This window comes from Rhineura floridana, chromosome 21 (assembly GCF_030035675.1).
Source record: "Rhineura floridana isolate rRhiFlo1 chromosome 21, rRhiFlo1.hap2, whole genome shotgun sequence".
In the NCBI taxonomy this organism is placed as follows: Eukaryota; Metazoa; Chordata; class Lepidosauria; order Squamata; family Rhineuridae; genus Rhineura; species Rhineura floridana.
This window is the reverse complement of record NC_084500.1, coordinates 19,133,320-19,150,464: the sequence shown is the minus strand read 5'-3', so window position 1 is coordinate 19,150,464 and position 17,145 is coordinate 19,133,320. Positions and strand designations below refer to the sequence as shown.

Sequence of the window (17,145 nt, the reverse complement as noted above, 5' to 3'; positions counted from 1 at the left end):
ATCTCACTGTTTCCTCTCAGGTCCAGGAATCTGGTTCAGATCGCCTAATCCTCATTAGATCTGGGGGCCATCCAGATTGGGGAGAGGGAGGGTGACCCAGCCGTGTTTGTTCTGTGATGAAGGAGTTGCCCAAACAGGCTGGAGACTGGGGTTGGATGAATCTGAGCATTTGGGTTTCTCTTCATTTCCAGTCGTAAGCTCAGTTTCCCACATGTTCACGTCACTCTGTGAATTCATTTTTTAAAAGTCTGTGAAAATTTGTCCGCATTTTAGTGCAAATTTCTCCTAATGTACACATTTTGTGCAACGAATGTTCATTTATATAATTTATTTCCATTAACGTGTGCACTTTTGCCCTAGCGTAAGTGTTTTTGTACACACTCTTTGGCTGGAGGACTGCCTTGCAAAATTCGGAGAGAAGTCTAAATTTCGAAGGATGGCTGTGGTTTCGATTCACATGGTTCCAGGAAGTGTGAGGTAAGCAGATTCGCCTTTAAATGTGAATTGAATTTGAAATTCTCCCCGCATCCCTACAGGAGACAGGCAAGTCTCTCTTCCTCCTCCTTCCCGCACCCACCCGAGTCGAGGATGGCACAAGAGAGACAGAGCAAACTATAAAAGCAATTCACAAAACCATCAAGCTGTTTGATACACAAGAATTCCTGGATGGCATGGAGGGAGGGGTGAAGTTTTCCCCTCAGTGCCAAAGATACATCAAGGCAAGCCAGCCTCCCTGGAGAGGGAGTTCCAAAGGCAAGGCACCAACACAGTGCAGATCACAGGGACACAGGCGACTTTGCATGCAGGAGATCCCAGGTTCAATCCTGGCATCTCCAGCTTAAAAAGAACAGGGGGGAAGAGGAGGGGGAGAAAGGAGGCGATGAGGAAGACCCTTCTCTGCCTGAGACCCTGCACAGCTGCTGCCAGTCACAGCAGACAATGTAGGGCTAGATGGATCAATGGTATGATCCGGAATAACGCAGCTTCTGATGTTTCCCATGTACCTAAGATCAGCCCCTGTGACTGGCGGGCCGTCTGAAGTCTCCAGATGGGCTGGCCGGGTCTGGTACAAGCACACAACAGTGGCTGGTCATTGGAATTGTGCAATCTGCCGGATGCAGCCGCTGGATCCAGCTCAAGCCTTTAAATTATGGCTCCCGGGAAACTGACCTCAGAGATTCTGGGGTCAGCCAAAACAAAGACACCCAGGATCGAGCCCCACCATAAGAATGCCAAGAACGCTTTCAACCCCTCATTTCCCAGGATAATGATCTAGATAAAAGAATAGGCTTCTCCTACAAAAAAAGCAGAAGCTGGAAACAAACTGAGAAGAGGAAAAAGCTCTAATCTAACGTGCTTCAGAGACATTCTATGACAGTACAAGTCAGTCTCTGTCGGTCTCTCATACACACACACGCCCCAAAATTGTGTGCAACTTGCAGAAGCAACCATAGAGAAGAGGAAGTGTGTGCTTAACATGGGGTGGGGGGACAAGAGTGTGTGATACAAACCTTCTAAATGACCTCTTGTGTCCCCCCTCGTGCCAGCTCTCTGAAATTCTATACCCCGTTGCAGTTGCTTAGAGAAAATAAGACACTCTCTTCTCTTTCCTCCCCTCTCCCCTGCGCCACTTATGCAAGCCCTGGCCCCCAACCCTGCCTCCCAGCTCCATTTCTTGTTACGGCAGCTGGAGCGTTAAGTGCATTAAGAAATGTAAAGCACAACATTCCCCCAGCTGCAGGAGGCCGCTAGAGCAATTGAACATGTAAAAGAGAAATTGTCTTTAAAAAAAAGAAAGAGAAGGAAATTGGGGGGGGGAGTGTGTTCTCTCTTTCCTAGATAATTCTCCTATTCAACGCTGTCGGAAACAATTTAATATACAAATAATTTTTTGTTAGAGATTGGGAGAAGACAGACACACACAATTTTGCCTTCACTGCAGTAGTTTGTCCTCTTCACAAAACACTTGCTGCAGAGGCAACCCCCCCCTACACACAACACACACACACTCGCCTCTCCCTTGTCACATCTTTGAAGTGGGCAAACAAAGGCTCCTAACTGTGGGCGTGAACATCTGCCAAGCACAGCCTCGCCAGGGAAGGCTCAAGCTTCCGCACGGCAATGTGACACTCCGTGAGACGGAGCTGGCTTTTTCTGGCTCTTCCACCTCTCTCTCTCTCTCTCCCTGGAAACTCATCTCTGGCCTATGCTGATGCACACTGGCATTTCTTGTGCCACTTGCAAAAATAAAACCAGCAACGGGCAGGGGAAGGAGAGAAGCCAACTGACTGCTGGGATGGAGGAAGCAGAGCCAACTCTTCTCCCTTTACCAGTCTCTCCAGTTCAGGCTTGCCACAATGGTGATCTTCTAAAGCCGAACACAGCCCAGCAGCTGTGGTTTTGCTGATTCCTGGAGACTGCTGGAAATAGCACCGGGCAGGCACAATCTAGGGCTGACTGGGCTTTATGTGGTGGTGTAGATCTGATCTCATTTATCGGAAGTGGGGATCATGTGGCCTTCCTCACCTGGCCTAGAATAGTCCCTTCAGACAAGGCAGGAGAAACACAGGCACAATGGGCTGAGACTGAATTTCAGCCCAGGTTAGGGCTTGCCCAGAACAGGTGTGCATTTACTGGACAGAGGTTGCTATTTGACTAGTGCAAGTGGGAATTTGATTTGGATACCCTCACACACACACCTTTGGTTTCTGAAACTCTCCAGGCATGGCCAGAATACTTTCAAGTCTACCTTTGTAACCTAGAATGGCAAGAAATTTATTTTATTTATTTTTTTTAAAAAGGAAAGGTTAACTGTAACAGTTCTGCCTCCAATTCTACATTCTGCAGTTGTGCTGTCCTACTGCAGAATCCTCTCCCTCTCTCTCTCTCTCACACACACACACAGGTTGCTTGCTTATCAGCCTCTGGGGTTCAAGAAGCAAAGCAAGAAAAAGTCTCCATCATGGCTTCCTCTCAATTACCAGAACAAAAAATGGCTGCCTAAGCTACTGCCTGCCTGCCTTTACAGCTGCCTCCATCAAAGCAGGCCAAGGGAGACAAGAGGGGAGATCCTCACAAAGAGGGAAGTCTGCTCCCTTCACCATTAGCCATCTCTATTTTGGGTGCGTGCGTGTGCACAGAACACAAAGGAACCAGGAGCGCCAAGACCATTTCTCTACTATACAGCAGCTCAACTCCACAGCACGGAGCAGCATTGGGGTGGTGGTGGTAGGGGTCAGAGGCACACTGAGACCCATTATTTGCATGAGGAATAAGAACAGCCAATTCCTGACAGGCTGTGGAGAGGATTAAGGCTTCTCAGTGTCCCAGTCCCTCAGGCAGCTTATCCCTGGGGGAGAAAGATGCTACTGGAGGGTAAGAGGAAGCGGGCAAGGCCTATGCGCCATGGTGCCAGAATCCACACCATCTTAGGATGGCAAGGAGGGAGCCGCAGAAAGATACACAGAGCACGAAAGGGGAGGCCACTGTTTAGTGAGGGGGCTTTGGCCACAACCACAAAGAGAGGGCCCTTGCTTCAGTATCAGACAGGCACTGCTATCTCCATTGTCTTTTAGGAGCCTATTGAAGACCTTCCTTCAACGGCCCTTTTAAGTGGAGATTTCTATCCAATTTGTACTGGATTTGAACCTGTATTTATATATCTATTTATCTTATTTATGTTGACAATTCAGATACTGCTCAATCACAGTCGCCTCTAAGCCGCATACAGGAGACTCAATATGGCAGATCGAAAAATGAGTTAAAACTGTAAAATCAGAATTCACTGTAAAAGCCTGCTGGAATAAAGATGTCTTCAGTAGGCACCAGAAGTTCAACAGGGAGAGAGGGCCTGTCGGACCTCAACCGGAAGGGGGTCCACAGAGTCAGGCCTGGATGCACCCAGCTCCTGGTGGAGACAAGCCATGCAGGCGAGCCATGGGGGACCACTAACAGTGACTCCCCGAAGACCTTGGCAATATGAAACTGTTTTATCTATCTAACTGATTTTATCTACATAACGTTTAACTGATTTCTGTGTTTTCAATTGTTAGCTTTTATTGTTAAATCGCTTGCCGATTAGCTACCAGGTTATGTTCAAGGTGCTGGTATCGGTGTACAAAGCGCTACACAGCTTGGGACCGGGATACCCAAAGATTGCCTCACTCTGCCCCCACAACCGATGACTGCCTTCTGCGGGAGAGGGCATCCTGCAAACACCTTCCCATCAGGTCCGTTCTGCATGATGCGGGGCCTTCAGCATGGCTGCACCGACCCCTCGGAAGTCCCTCCCGCTGCAGACCAGACAAGAGACATCTCTTTCCGTCTTTTCCCCACCTGCTGGAGATGTTCCTCTTTCAATGAGCCTTCTAAAATCTTTGTCCCAGGTGGCAACTCGTCTTGGATTCCCACTGATATTATGTATGGGCTGGTGCTGTTTTAAACTGTTTTTATATATTTCAACAAGCCTTTTAAGTAGAGACCTTGTCCCAGCCTGCATCTGTGCTAGAATTGCTTTTAGATTTATTTCAAAAGAAGTTTTAAGGATTTGTTTTTAAAGATGGTTGTAGTGTTTTTGTTTGCCGCCCTGGGCTCCTTCTGGGCAGAAGGGCGTGATATAAATTTAATAGTAAATAAATAAATAAATGTTTATAATTATTGGATTTTTTTTAAAAAAATGCTTTTTAGATATGCCATTGCTTTAACTCTCTATAAACTGTTCCATAGATGTTATTGCAAGTAGCTTTGGCATGCCTCCTTGGAAGCTATTCATAAATAAAACAAATAATGTTTTATAGAAACCGATGCATAAATTGAAATCAATAAATGCCCCGCCCGCAGCCACCATACCGCACAGCTTAGGGGCAACCCCCCCTGGCTTAACGGTGGGTCTGAGAACCCCACCAGGGATGTGGAAATAGGATCCCCCTGTCAACAAAGAGGAGTCCAGGAGGACGAGATTAGTGAAAAGCACACACGCATGCTTCAGGTGAGTCAACCCAAGTAGTCTGTTGCCGGCATGCATGGAAGTATCCGGTCATCCTTCCAGTTTGGTTAACTGAGCTGCTGTTGATGTAGGATAAGGAACGCTCCAGCTCAGAGCCCCCTCCTTCCCTCCCCTGGTTAGGGATTAGTCAGTAACTCCATGCTCACAGTAGCACACGCTCCCTCTTCCATGCCACCTGCCTTAGTCGCTGCTCTCTGGGCGATAAAGATACTTCATCATCAGGCTGTCCACTTCCTTCTTGCGATGCTTCTCCTCCTTCTTCAGCCGCTTGTTTGACTTCCCGGCCTCGTGCCCTTCCTTGGGGGTGCCGCCATCCTCCCCTCCGGAGCCCTGGCCTCCCCGCTTGGGGCCCTTCTTGATGCTGGAGTTGCTACGGTACGAGACGGTGGAGCCCGACGAGCCGCTGGAAGAGGATTCCGAGGAGGAGCCTGGACGCGAGCGCTGCTTCCTTTTCTTCGGTTTCTTCTTGGAGTTTTTGGAGTGCTTCTTGGAGCTCTTCCGATGCCGTTCTGGAGAAGAGGATGAAGAGGAGGAGGAGGAGGAGGAGGACTCGCTCGAGCTCCTCCTCCTGCTCTTGCCCTTTGCGCTGTGCGGCCTTGAGAAATCCAAGGCCGATGCAGACCTACGCAGGCTGGTGGCCGGGTGCTCGGCTCGGTGCTCCAGCAGGGCGGCACTCTTGGAGCTCTGGACACTCTTCCTGTCATCCTCATCCGAGTCAGGATCCAGGCTGGAGCGCTTAAACTTGACAGGCTTGTAGTTCAACACTTCGTTGATGGCCGCCTCCAGGTCTGGGTCGAGGTAGCTGCGGTGGCCGACGGGCCGGATGTCAGGGTCCTCTGCCTGCAGCTCACCCGAGGCAGCGCTTCGAGGTCGTGGGGGCACAGAGAGGCTGCGCGAGAGCGAGTGCTGGCTGTAGAGTGACCGGGAGTCGCTCAGGGCAATGCTGGCTGCATCGTCCAGTTGAGAGCGGCCCAAGGACATGCAGGAACCTGGGCGGCTGGAGGAAGGGCAGAGGTCATCCAGGCGAGAGGCACTCCGCCGCAAGCTGCCCGGGCTGGAGAGTGCAAAGCTGAGGGACGACCTGGCGTCATCTTCCCGGGCCTCTAGGCCACACCAGGAGGCCCCGCCGTGACTGATGGGAGCAGACAAAGCTGAGGCTTTATCAAATTCTGTGGCCGAGATGGACCAGCGTTTCTCCAGCCCCTTGTGGAGCCGGCTGCTGGCTTCGGAGAAGGGCTGAGAGAGGACTGACCCCCTCTCGTCCAGATCGTCCACCGCTCTGGTGGGCTTCTTCCACGAGGCTACGGAGCTGCTGTCATCCAACCCGCTGGCCACAGAGTTGCGCTTCGCCTTGCGGAAGGAGCGGTCGGGGGAGGCTGGGCGCTCACTCAGGGTGGAGAAGAGGGTCTCCTCATCCCCTTTGCCCCCGATGGAGTCCTTGAGGTTGGCCCGCTTCCTGTAGCTCAGAGAACTCATGACTGACACGGGCCTCTCGTCCACCTCCTTGCCCTCTTTGGCAACCGAGTTCAGGGTGGCTCTGACAGGGGCAGGAGGGAGACAGAGCAGAGGCCACAGCAAGGGAGAAACAGAGAGAAGGTAAATTCAAGGGGTGGGACGTGTGCATGTGAGTGAGTGAGGGGTGTGTGTGAGAGAGAGAAGATAAAAAAGGGAGGCCAACGCAGCCTGTGTCTGCGTGCATGCATGTGGGAAGAGGATAACTTCACAAGAAGCATCATGCAAATGTACGCATTGTTCTACACCACTGCTTCTCCCCCTCTCTGCCCCCCCACCCCAAAAAGCTGTCATTGATTTCCATTAATCTTGTTGTCAACTACCTGAAAAACGCTGGCGGCATGTAACGATTGATTCTCAGCACTGGCAAAAAAAAGGGGCATTATCTTCCATAACAAAATGTTTTACATCCATGCCGAAGAATAAATTAAGCCAATTAAGAGTGCATGCCTCAGATCTTCCCCCGCTTAGCACTCATAGGTGGGTGAGTGGGTTTGGGGAAGAGAGGAAAGAAAGAGGGAGGAAAACAGCAGGGGGGGAAGGCAGCTGAACCCCAAAAGTGGGAAGCAACTTTGACACAAACCCAAACTAATCCTCACTGAGCAGGCAACTGGGGGTGGGGGGGAACAACCTTTCGGCATATGCTCTTGCAATGAGGCAAACCGCAATGCAGTTTAAGAGGCAGGGGGTAGGGAAATGCTTTTCAGCACCCCAAAAAGGGACCCTCGTCCTGGAACACAAAATGCACTCGTAACAGCCAGGCAGAGAGGCAGGCAGGCAGTCTCGGCCCCGCCATCAGCATCTCAGCCTGCCACGGTCTGTGCCGCTGGTTGCCATGGCAACAGGTGTCCTATAAATAGCCCCGTCTGGTTCCCGGTCACTTCCAACGGCTGATGGGGGAGAAGGCGGGCAACTGGGTGACCCAAGCAAGGATTCACACTCTCAGGCGACATGCGGCTGCAGGATTGGAGATTGTTTGTTTTTTGGCGGGGCGGGGCAGAGGTGGAGAGAGTGGGGTGATCTACTCTATCAGCCAAATCTAACTGCTGTCTGGGATCCCAGCTCCATGCACTCCCCAACACTGAGGACTTGCTGAGGCAATGTCCCCGTTCCAAAAAGCATCCCACATATGTAAACAGACTGTGGACACTGGGAGGTGCCGTCTCCATCAGCCCCACGTACACATACTCTACTCCAGTGGTAAGAGGTAGCGACGATGAGTGGAAGGGTGGAAGGGGAGGAGGAGCAATGGGAGGGAAAGGGAGGAGCAAGAGGCAGAACCTCCCAGAGGCAGAAGCCCGAGCATGGAATGCCAACCTGCTGCCCTTCAGGCTGCCGTCTTCAGAGACCGTCTTGGAAGAGCCTTTGTTCTTGGATAGCCAAGACTTCACGCCATCCACACGGTCTTCAAGCTCCGAATCAGCATCTGAGTCACCCTCGCTGGAAAAGGAGGAGGGGGGGAAACATTGGATCAGAACCGTCCTCCAGGGCAGGGGGCAGCATCAAATTCGACATGCGCAAAGTACTGAGAAGGGCCAGCCAAGAAAGAGTTAATTGGCAGTCAAAAAGCCAAGGAGCGACCCACCCCAACCTCACCCTCAGCCAGGTGATATGAGGCACTCGATCACACATGCTGATAAAGAGAACTGGGTTTTAAAAACCTCTATGTCATCTTTGTGACCTCGGCCAAGTCACTGTCTCAGACTAAATGCCACCTCCGCTGCCAGAGCCAGTTAAGCCTCTGAATAACGCCAGTTGCTGAGAACGGCAAGTGGGGAGAGTGCTGCTGTTGCGCTCGGGTCCTGCTTTGGGGCTTCCCATTGGCGGCATCTGGCTGGCCAGTGAGAGAACAGGATGCTGGACTTGATGTCCCGCCCTCTGGCCTGATCCAGCAGCCCAAGCTCTTCTTGCGTCTGTGCTCAGGAAACCTGGGCAAGGTTGGACAGAGGCTTCATCTCTCTGTGGTGCGTACACACATAAACTTTGTTCCACTTTGGCCTCTGGTCAAAAATGGTTTCAAAACAACTCAACAGCCTACAGAACCTTATTTACCAGAGGTGAAAATGGGAGGAGTTATTCAGACCAGACTTCCTCAACCTGGTGTCCTATAGACGGTTTGGACTACAGCTCCCAGCTGGGGCTGATGGGCGCTGTAGCCTCAAACAGCTGGAGGGCACCAGGCTCAGGGACACTAGCGCAGACCATAAGCAGCCATTCCTCTGCTGATGCACCTTTGACTCTCGGCCGGGAGGTGGGGGAGCTGTCATCTGCACCCTACCTGCGCAAATCTCAGGGGAGAGTGAGAGGACTGGTGAGGTGTGTGTGTGCCTACGCCACTCCTCCCTGAAGGGTGCCCTGCGCACCCTTGCCTGTAGAGCTGGAGAGAGAGGGAGACATCTGCCCTGTCCTCAAATCCATCCACCACCACCCTTGCAGAGCAGAATAAAGCCTACAGCCTCTTGCATCTCGCAGTGGATAACCGCAATCTATTTTTGTAAACCTCCTCTCATCACCGTGAGATGTCATTCCCAATTCTTACATTCCTGTCCTTGAGGATCTGCTTAGAGCTGTGTGTGTAAGAGGCCACAATGGCACTCAGGCAGACAGCAAGCAAACCCTCAACCACCTCAAGCTACCCCACGATGGCGCCACCTCTTTCTCTACCACCCCCTTGTGTCAAATCCCTCCCCAGTTTGCCTCTAGTCTAGTCCATGAACCCCCCACTCCACTGTAACCAATAGCCTGCAAGGCTAGAGATCTCCAGCAGAAAACTGGTATAAATAAAGCTGTCACAAGCATCTGTAGTTGCAAGGCACCCACAACGGCAGGCATAACTAGGAGAATAGGGCTGAGTAAGCACCACCTATTTAAACCACATGACCCCCCAAAAAAGAAAAATCCTGGGAACTTTAGTTTTGTTAAGAATGCTGGGAATTGTATCTCTGTGACAGGATAAACCACAGGTCCCAGGATTCTTTGGGGGAAGCAGCCATGTGCTTTAAATGCATGTTGTCTGTACACAGCCCAGCATTACCAGGGCAAATGGAGGATGTTGTAGACGGCATGGGAAGAAAATTCTAAAAAAAGGTGGAGGTTTTAAAAAGAGAAGACAGAGATCCCTCAAGATGAGGTGCATCTGAAAGACCAAGTGGTGAGAGGGGCCAGGTTCATTAAACCTCCGAATCCTCTCTCCCAACAGCTGCTTTCACCCTCTGCAATCCTAACTAAACTATTTTTCCCTCTGCTAGTTTGATGGGTTCAGCTCATTAAAAGGGGAGGAAGAAAAAACACATTTAGAACACCTTCCCTCCCCCCAATTCCTGGCATCCATCTTTCCCCCCCCCCTCCATACTGCCAGTCGAGGTAACCTCTGCCCAGAATTATGGCCCTGAATAGATAATAAATGGTGGAGAATGCAGGCGGCTGTTGGAGAGAGAGAGAGAACACTGCAGACTGCTGGGGATGGGATCCGGAAGGGAGCAGGGTCCCCTTTTATGGCCCTCCCCTGCTAAGTGTCAAATTAAGGCAATGGCAAGGAAGAGTGACACTGCTGTGTCTCCCCCCCTCCGGGTACACTGGGAGTTTAGTGGGCCACATGGTAGTGACTCGACTGCGTGAGGATTTAAGGCTCCCAAGTGAACAAACCTCCTTCTGCCATGGGGGTAGCGTGGGGTGATTTATACATGACATAAACACGGCCCTACCCGGCTTAAAGCCTCTAAATTTATAAGCGGTGTTCATAAGAGTATTGATTGCCTCGAGCACGGAAAAGTGCCATTCCGCGTGGGATGCGGGGGGGAGGCAGGGGGACAGAAAGCATCCCTACACTTACCCATATAAATCTCTCCTCTAATGCAGAGCTGTTAACTGCTTGCATTAGGATTATGGCAATAACAACTGCATTTATAAGCGTATCGGAGCATTATTTCTCTTCCTACCTCCTTGGGCTCAATAACTCTTTGCCTGGTTTCCCATGGAGCTAAGTGGAACAGCTGTGGTGGACCCCCACCCCCAGGAAACTTTGCAGAGGCACCCTTTACACCCCCCTTAACGGATATCTAATGTGAACTTAAAATGAACACTCTTCTCTACCTCACTTATCTTCTGCCTGGGAGGAGCCAACAAAGAATAAACATCTCTTCTGAATCTCCCCTTGTCAGATTCAAAGCAACAAGGCCCCCTTGATCAACAAAATGTCTCCCTCTCTGGGAATAAATGCTGGGAGGTAGTTTTGTTGTTTTTTTGCCTTGGGAAAAAAAACCCAAAAAGCACAAGGAGCCCTGTAAACAAACTCAGAGGGCAGCTGAGATTTTAAATTGTCGGAATTAAACCTCATGTCAAAGGCAATTTATGTCCAGGCTTGCATTCCATTAGTTAACTGGGATTCAAATCACCAGGGAACGAACAAACGCAGACTGAACTGTGGGGGACATTAATTGTGTGTGACAACAAGGCTCCAGCGGCCCTCTATCACTGCTACACACGGTTACATTTATCATTAGCTAGTATAGATCTTGCCACAGCCTGGCCCAGCCCATCTCCAGCTCAGGAAAAGAGGCTTTGCCATCATAATAATCGCAGAAGGTAATCCAAGATCCTGGGCTCAGAGGGTGGCCACAGGACTCCCAGGATGTGAATTTTTTCCCCAGGTTGTCAGAATATTTTGGCTGCTCCCAGATTCCCCATAAAACTGTGCTCTGCGACAGCCCCAGCAACAATTTCATGCCACCGCTTTCACACCTGGTAGGACCACAAGCAACGATGACGAGTTCATTTCTATACAATTCACATGCTTTCGAAGACGACTTTGCCACATTCATACATTTTGAAGAGTGAGCTCAAAAACACCGCCTGTGTAAAAGCAGGGGTGGGGAACAGGATCCGACTGGATCCTCAGCTCACCCACCATCTGCTGGCCAGGACTGCTCACCTGTACGATCACCTGAGTCACTGTGACATCAGGTGACCCAACGTCAAAGAAAAGAGGAGGAGGCATAGCCCAGTAGCTGCGCATCTGCTTTGCACACAGAAGGTCCCGGGTTCAATCCCAATGACATCTCCAGGTACCACTGGGAGAGACTCCATGCCTGAAACTCTGGAAAGCCGCTGCCAGTCAGTGTAGACAACACTGAGCCAGATGGACCTATGGGTCTGTTCTAAAATGGGCTCATGGGCCGAATTAGGACCACTGTCAGGCACAATTTGGCCTGTGGGCTGCAAGTCCACCAATACTTTTGTAAAGCACCCCCCAAAGCTCACTTCCTAGGTGCTACACTCCAACGACTAGAGGTGATTTGGGGCCCTCGTCATGGATGTCCTGCCACGGTGCTGCCCACCATCATCTCACAAAGCAACGAGGCAAACCGCAATGCAGTTTAAGAGGCAAGCCACAGCACAATTTAGGAGGCCATTTCCCTTCCTATCCTAGTAACGACTGCCGAAGACGTTGCCATAGTTGGAAGTAAGGCACCAACCCATGTAACAAGCAACCTGAACCAGTAGGCGGTGATGAACAGAAAGGCAATCTTCTCTCTATTGATACCTCCTCGAAACTGTTTTTGCACTAAACTGTTTTTGCAGGCTTTGTTCCTCCCCTTCATCCCTTCTCTTCCTGTCTTTGTTCTGTTTGTTATTAATGGCTCCCTAAGTGCAGTCCGCACAGCTGCTTCATCATAAGAACATAAGAAGAGCCTGCTGGATCAGGCCAGTGGCCCATCTAGTCCAGCATCCTGTTCTCACAGTGGCCTACCAGGTGCCTGGGGGAAGCCCGCAAGCAGGACCCGAGTGCAAGAACACTCTCCCTTCCTGAGGCTTCCGGCAACTGGTTTTCAGAAGCATGCTGCCTCTGACTAGGGTGGCAGAGCACAGCCATCATGGCTAGTAGCCATTGATAGCCCTGTCCTCCATGAATTTGTCTAATCTTCTTTTAAAGCCATCCAAGCTGGTGGCCATTACTGCATCTTGTGGGAGCAAATTCCATAGTTTAACTATGCGCTGAGTAAAGAAGTACATGCACAACTTTTACCTTTTTGTAGCAATAAACCTTACATTTCTTTATTCTTTCAACCACCAGTCTTAACAGGCCAGTTATTTCTGCACTCCACTGCAATATATAGCTACCAAAAACTCTTTTAACAGCCATGATACCCCTCCAGAAAGGAACGCCAACCGCAGACCTACTGCAGGCTGCTGTTACCCTGAATGGCCAAGCCAGGAAAAGGCAAGATCACTAGACCCCAAACAAAACCCTTTATTGTCTCCTCCCTCCAACTCAAAACCCAGATTACCATCTGTGCGCACACACAAATCCCTTCCCTCCAATTCCATGATTAGGTTCACCTCTCGTGAGTTGCGCTGGGACACAGCAATAAAGAGTTAGAACTTGTAAGGCCAATGCACACGGAAAGGGGGGCATGCAACTATATTACGGGGAGGGGGAAAGGCGCTGTGGCCCCCCACCTCCCCTCCATGGCATGCTTAAGGTTAGGAGAAACAAGAGGTTACTGGAAATCAGGAAGAGAGCAAAACTCATCCTCACAGCTTATTCCTGCGCTTCTGGTACTTAGTCACCATGTCCTGTAGGCTGGGGAACGGGGATAAGGGGGGGAGGCGGGAAGAGGAGAAAACAGGCAAAATGAAACACCAGAGGAAGTGTGGCAATGAGGAGGGGGGGGGAGGAGGGAAAGGGCCAGGAAAGCAAAAAGCAGAAATGGGGGTGGGGAGAGGGTGCAACGGAAAAACTCTCTGCAATAAAGTTTGATGGGAACTGCAAAGGGCTCAATGGGCTGGACTGAAGGGGATATATGGGGTCATATTAAGTCCTACTCCAAGTAGACCCACTGAAGTCAGCGGACATGACTATGCTAGGTGCCTTAATCTCAATGGGTCCACTCTGGAGCAACTGAATGCCACTCATTGGGTCATATATGGTCCTAGTCCTACTCAGAGGAGACCCAAAGAAGTTAATGGGCAAGACTTACTTGGTTCCTTTCATTCCAATAGGTCTACTCTGAGAAGAACTTGGCTAGATACAGCCTTATGTTACTTTTCTTTTTAAGAGAAAGCTTACCTAACATGGCTATAATTAAAAGGGGTAATAATTACCCACTACCACATTTGTTTCACAGTAACAGTCTGCTAAAAAAAAATGCAATTTTTTGGTAATTTAAAAAATAAAAGTTAAAAAACCCACTTTATTTTACCGTTAAGTATCAAATCTGTTGAGGACTAAATTATTATTATTATTATTACAACTTTATTAATATTATTAACAGCTGGAAGAAAAACATTTCTGGGCATTTCTGGGGGGGTTTGTTTGGAAAAAATATTGACATTAATATCAGTATTTTAAAAGGAAATTGATATTTTGAAGGAAATATCGCTGAATAATCATTCTTACAATGTTTTAGAGACAGATTTTTTTTAAAAAAGTCCATTTTCAAAAACAGCCGTGGAAACTCCCTACATTAAAATCCCATCTCCAGCGATTGAGAATAAGCTAACTGATGGAAAATTCAGTACCAAGTCCAAAGGGTGGAATTCTAGCACATCTCTAGTGGGCAGGTATTGTAGGTGAATAGAAGACCGGCTTACTCAAAAGCCCATAGCAACAATAGCTACACTAACCCTCTGTGTGCAGAGACAGTCTATCGCTGACCGCTCATCACCACCATGCCCTGCTTGTGGGCTTCCAGAGACATTTTGGGCTGGGCATCGTTTGCAAGCAGGACACTGCACTACGAGGCAGACCTGCCGGGCCAGATCCAGAAAGACAGTGGTGGAGAATCGCTGGCCTCCACCTCCCATCACTCAGCCAGCATGGGCAATGGTCAGGGATGATGATGGGGGCTCCACAACATCTGGAAGTCCACTGCAGGTTCCCCAACCCTGCAGTAGGGACCTCTGCTTTATGTCCTTCAACAAGGCACGGACTAGGCAGGGATGCCTCGAAAGACAGCTCATTTGGCATAGCATGGGCGTCCACACCTACCTGTTGATAAGATCTTCATTATCGTCACTCTCCATTTCATCCTCAATGGCAGCCTGCAGGTCCCCAATCCGCTTGAAAGCCAGCTTCAGGTCTGACTGCAAGCTCTGGTTAGCGGCTTCTAAGCTCTCCAGATCCATCTCCTAGTGGAGGAGGAGGAAGAAGAGGAGAATGTCTCTGGTAGGGTAACAGGGACGTTATCAGCCTCGCAGACAGAACCACACAGGCAACTGGCCTGTTCTAGTTCTGAGGGCAGCCTCGTTCCCCAGTCTATGCACATAAGAGTCGTGCTTCAAAGCAGCTGTTTTCAAACTCTGTTCTGGTGAAACCCCTGGATGAGGGAGGGGAAAGGAGGGGTTCTGCTGTGAGAAAGTAAGTAGTGCTGGTAAGCAAACTTCCCGCCCACTGCCACCAAGTGTCCCTGCAGGGGTGTCTGGGGGGGGGTACCCTCAGTATGCACAGAGCAACTTTGAAGGCCAGAAACGAAGGCCCTGCACCAACCCAGCGTGCACCCAAGAACAAGGGTAAGGGGAACAGCAAGGAGGCAGGTCTCTGCAGGGTCTGCAGTAGAACAAGGATTTTCGACTCCCAAATTTAACAACAATTGGGTTTCCCCCTCCCTTCTTCCTTTCTGGATTAGTCTGCCAAAATGAAGACAGCTGGGGGAGGTGGAAGGGAGAGGGGGCGGAAACCAGGGTTGGATTTACTTTATTTTTTTAGGTAGAGTGCCTGCGGGCTCATTCCTGGTTCTGAAAACACTGTTGGAATTCCAAATCTCTAATTAACTCAGATGCAGATTTGCATACACAGCTTAGCCCAGTGTGTTGTCTGGAGGTGGGGGGGGAGAGGGGGAGCAGCAGAGTAGGGAACTGGCTCCATCCCAAATCCACCCATTTGCACCTGGCTCTGCTCCACCTCCCAAAACCCATTTTGCACTTGGCTCCGACTGGTGGGCTCTGCCAGGGATTCTAGTTTTTAAAAACAACAATATACAGAGTAGGGAGGGAACAGATCAAGCGCAGACAGGACCGAGGTAGGAGATGGTGAAAGGGGGCCTTCCAGAGGCCAGGGTGGACAGGAAGAGGTTTCTTGGCAGCTCTTGAGAAGCTGGAAGTGGTCTGGTGAATGGAGGAAGCTGCACCAGGTGTAGGGCAGCCTGGGGTCCCCCTCTGTTCCTGTAAGCAAAGAGCAAAGGCCCATATCCCAGTAAGCCTCCCGGGCCCCTTACCAGTTCGTGTTTCTTGCGGCTGGCCTCTGCCTCCTTTTTCGCCAGCTCGGCCATCTCCTCCTTGGTGTCCCGCAGCTGGCGCTGAAGGCGCTTGTTCTGCTCCTTCCCCCTGTTCTCAGCCGCTGTGCGCTGGCCACACTCCTCCGTCAGCTTCTCCATGTTCTCCTTCAGCCGGGTGGCCAAGCTCTGGAGGTGGTGAGAGGGGGCAAAGGAGAGATGGAGGTAGGTAGGAAGCTGCCTCTTCTGCCAGGCCAGGCCATTAGCCCTCCAGCCCGGCACGGTCTACTCTGACTGGCAGCATCTCCTCGGCATCTCCGGCAGAGATGAAGAGCCCTGCAGCTGGAACAGGCCGGGGGGGGGGGCTGCCTAGTCCACTTTCCTGTTCTCATAGTGGCCAAGCAGACGCCCCAATGGGAAGCCCACAAGCAGGACCCGAGTGCAACAGCAACTGCCCAGACTTGTGGTTCCCAGCACCTGGTACGGTTCAGAGGCATTTACTGCCTCCAACAGTCTTTCCCATTTCCTCCCTTTTAACTGGAAATGCTGGGAACTGAACCAGGGACTTACTTTGTGCAAGACACACAGTTCTGACATTAAAACTACGGGGAGGAGCTCTTCACAGCTGCCGTGTCTCTCCTGCGGGCACGCACGCACACACACACACACAAGACGTACCAGCAGCCTGGCTCACTAAAAGGCCCTTGCTCTATGTTCACTGGCTCCGGTAGCAGGCCCCGATCCTACAGTGACCGCAGGCAAGATGGTAAAGGCCCTTCACTTTGCAGGTGGGAGCAGAAGCCAGGTGGGGTGGAGTAAAAACACACAAGCGGAGAGAACGGTCCAGCACCCGCCAGAACCGCTGTCTCTGGAAGGGAAGGTGGCGCACGCACACCACCTGGCATGACCAAATCAGAAGGGCAGCAACAAAGCCCACTTGAAAAAGGAAACATTGCTCATATAGAGGGTCCAGCCATCTCTTCCGATGGCGCCTCCTCCAAGGTGGCTGGACCTGGTACCAAAACAAGTCAGTTGGCCCTGACATCTTCCTGACCTCACCACCCTAAACCAGGCATCCCTACACACGCACCATCCTTCCCACACTGCCCCCCCCCAGCAAAGCCATGGCAGGTGAAGAGGAGGCAGGCAACGTGCAAGGGCTGGTGCATCAATATTCATCTGCTGTGCATAATGATAGCAGACAGCGGCAATTACTGGGGCCGGAGCTCAGGAATAAGCACTGCCCAATCGCTCCCCACTGAGCGCTAATGGAACGAACGAACCCAGCACCATGAATTTACATGAAGGGGGGGGACTGGCTTGAGGGGGAGGGAGGAAGTGAAGGAAAGAGCAGGGAGGGCAGCTGCAGAGTTGCACCTCAGCGGGGGGGGGGGGGGAGAGAGAGAGGGGGGGGGA

General features: G+C 50.9%; 1 protein-coding gene across 12 annotated transcripts in view; it reads right to left on the bottom strand.

The window, feature by feature from the left end:
* The window catches only part of MYO18A (myosin XVIIIA), a 150,295-nt gene that overhangs the window by 3,112 nt on the left and 130,038 nt on the right, over positions 1 to 17,145 (bottom strand). For 7 of the 12 annotated variants that reach the window (XM_061604630.1, XM_061604632.1, XM_061604633.1 and 4 more), the window contains 5 exons: positions 15,733 to 15,918; positions 14,508 to 14,647; positions 13,056 to 13,100; positions 7,835 to 7,957; positions 5,185 to 6,542 (listed from right to left, as the gene is read on the bottom strand). In XM_061604630.1, the coding sequence (XP_061460614.1) occupies positions 5,186 to 6,542; positions 7,835 to 7,957; positions 13,056 to 13,100; positions 14,508 to 14,647; positions 15,733 to 15,918 (1,851 nt within the window). In that variant the 3' untranslated portion in view covers position 5,185. The remainder of the gene's footprint in view (positions 1 to 5,184; positions 6,543 to 7,834; positions 7,958 to 13,055; positions 13,101 to 14,507; positions 14,648 to 15,732; positions 15,919 to 17,145) is intronic. The other 5 variants (XM_061604636.1, XM_061604641.1, XM_061604638.1 and 2 more) reach the window with 3 other exon arrangements.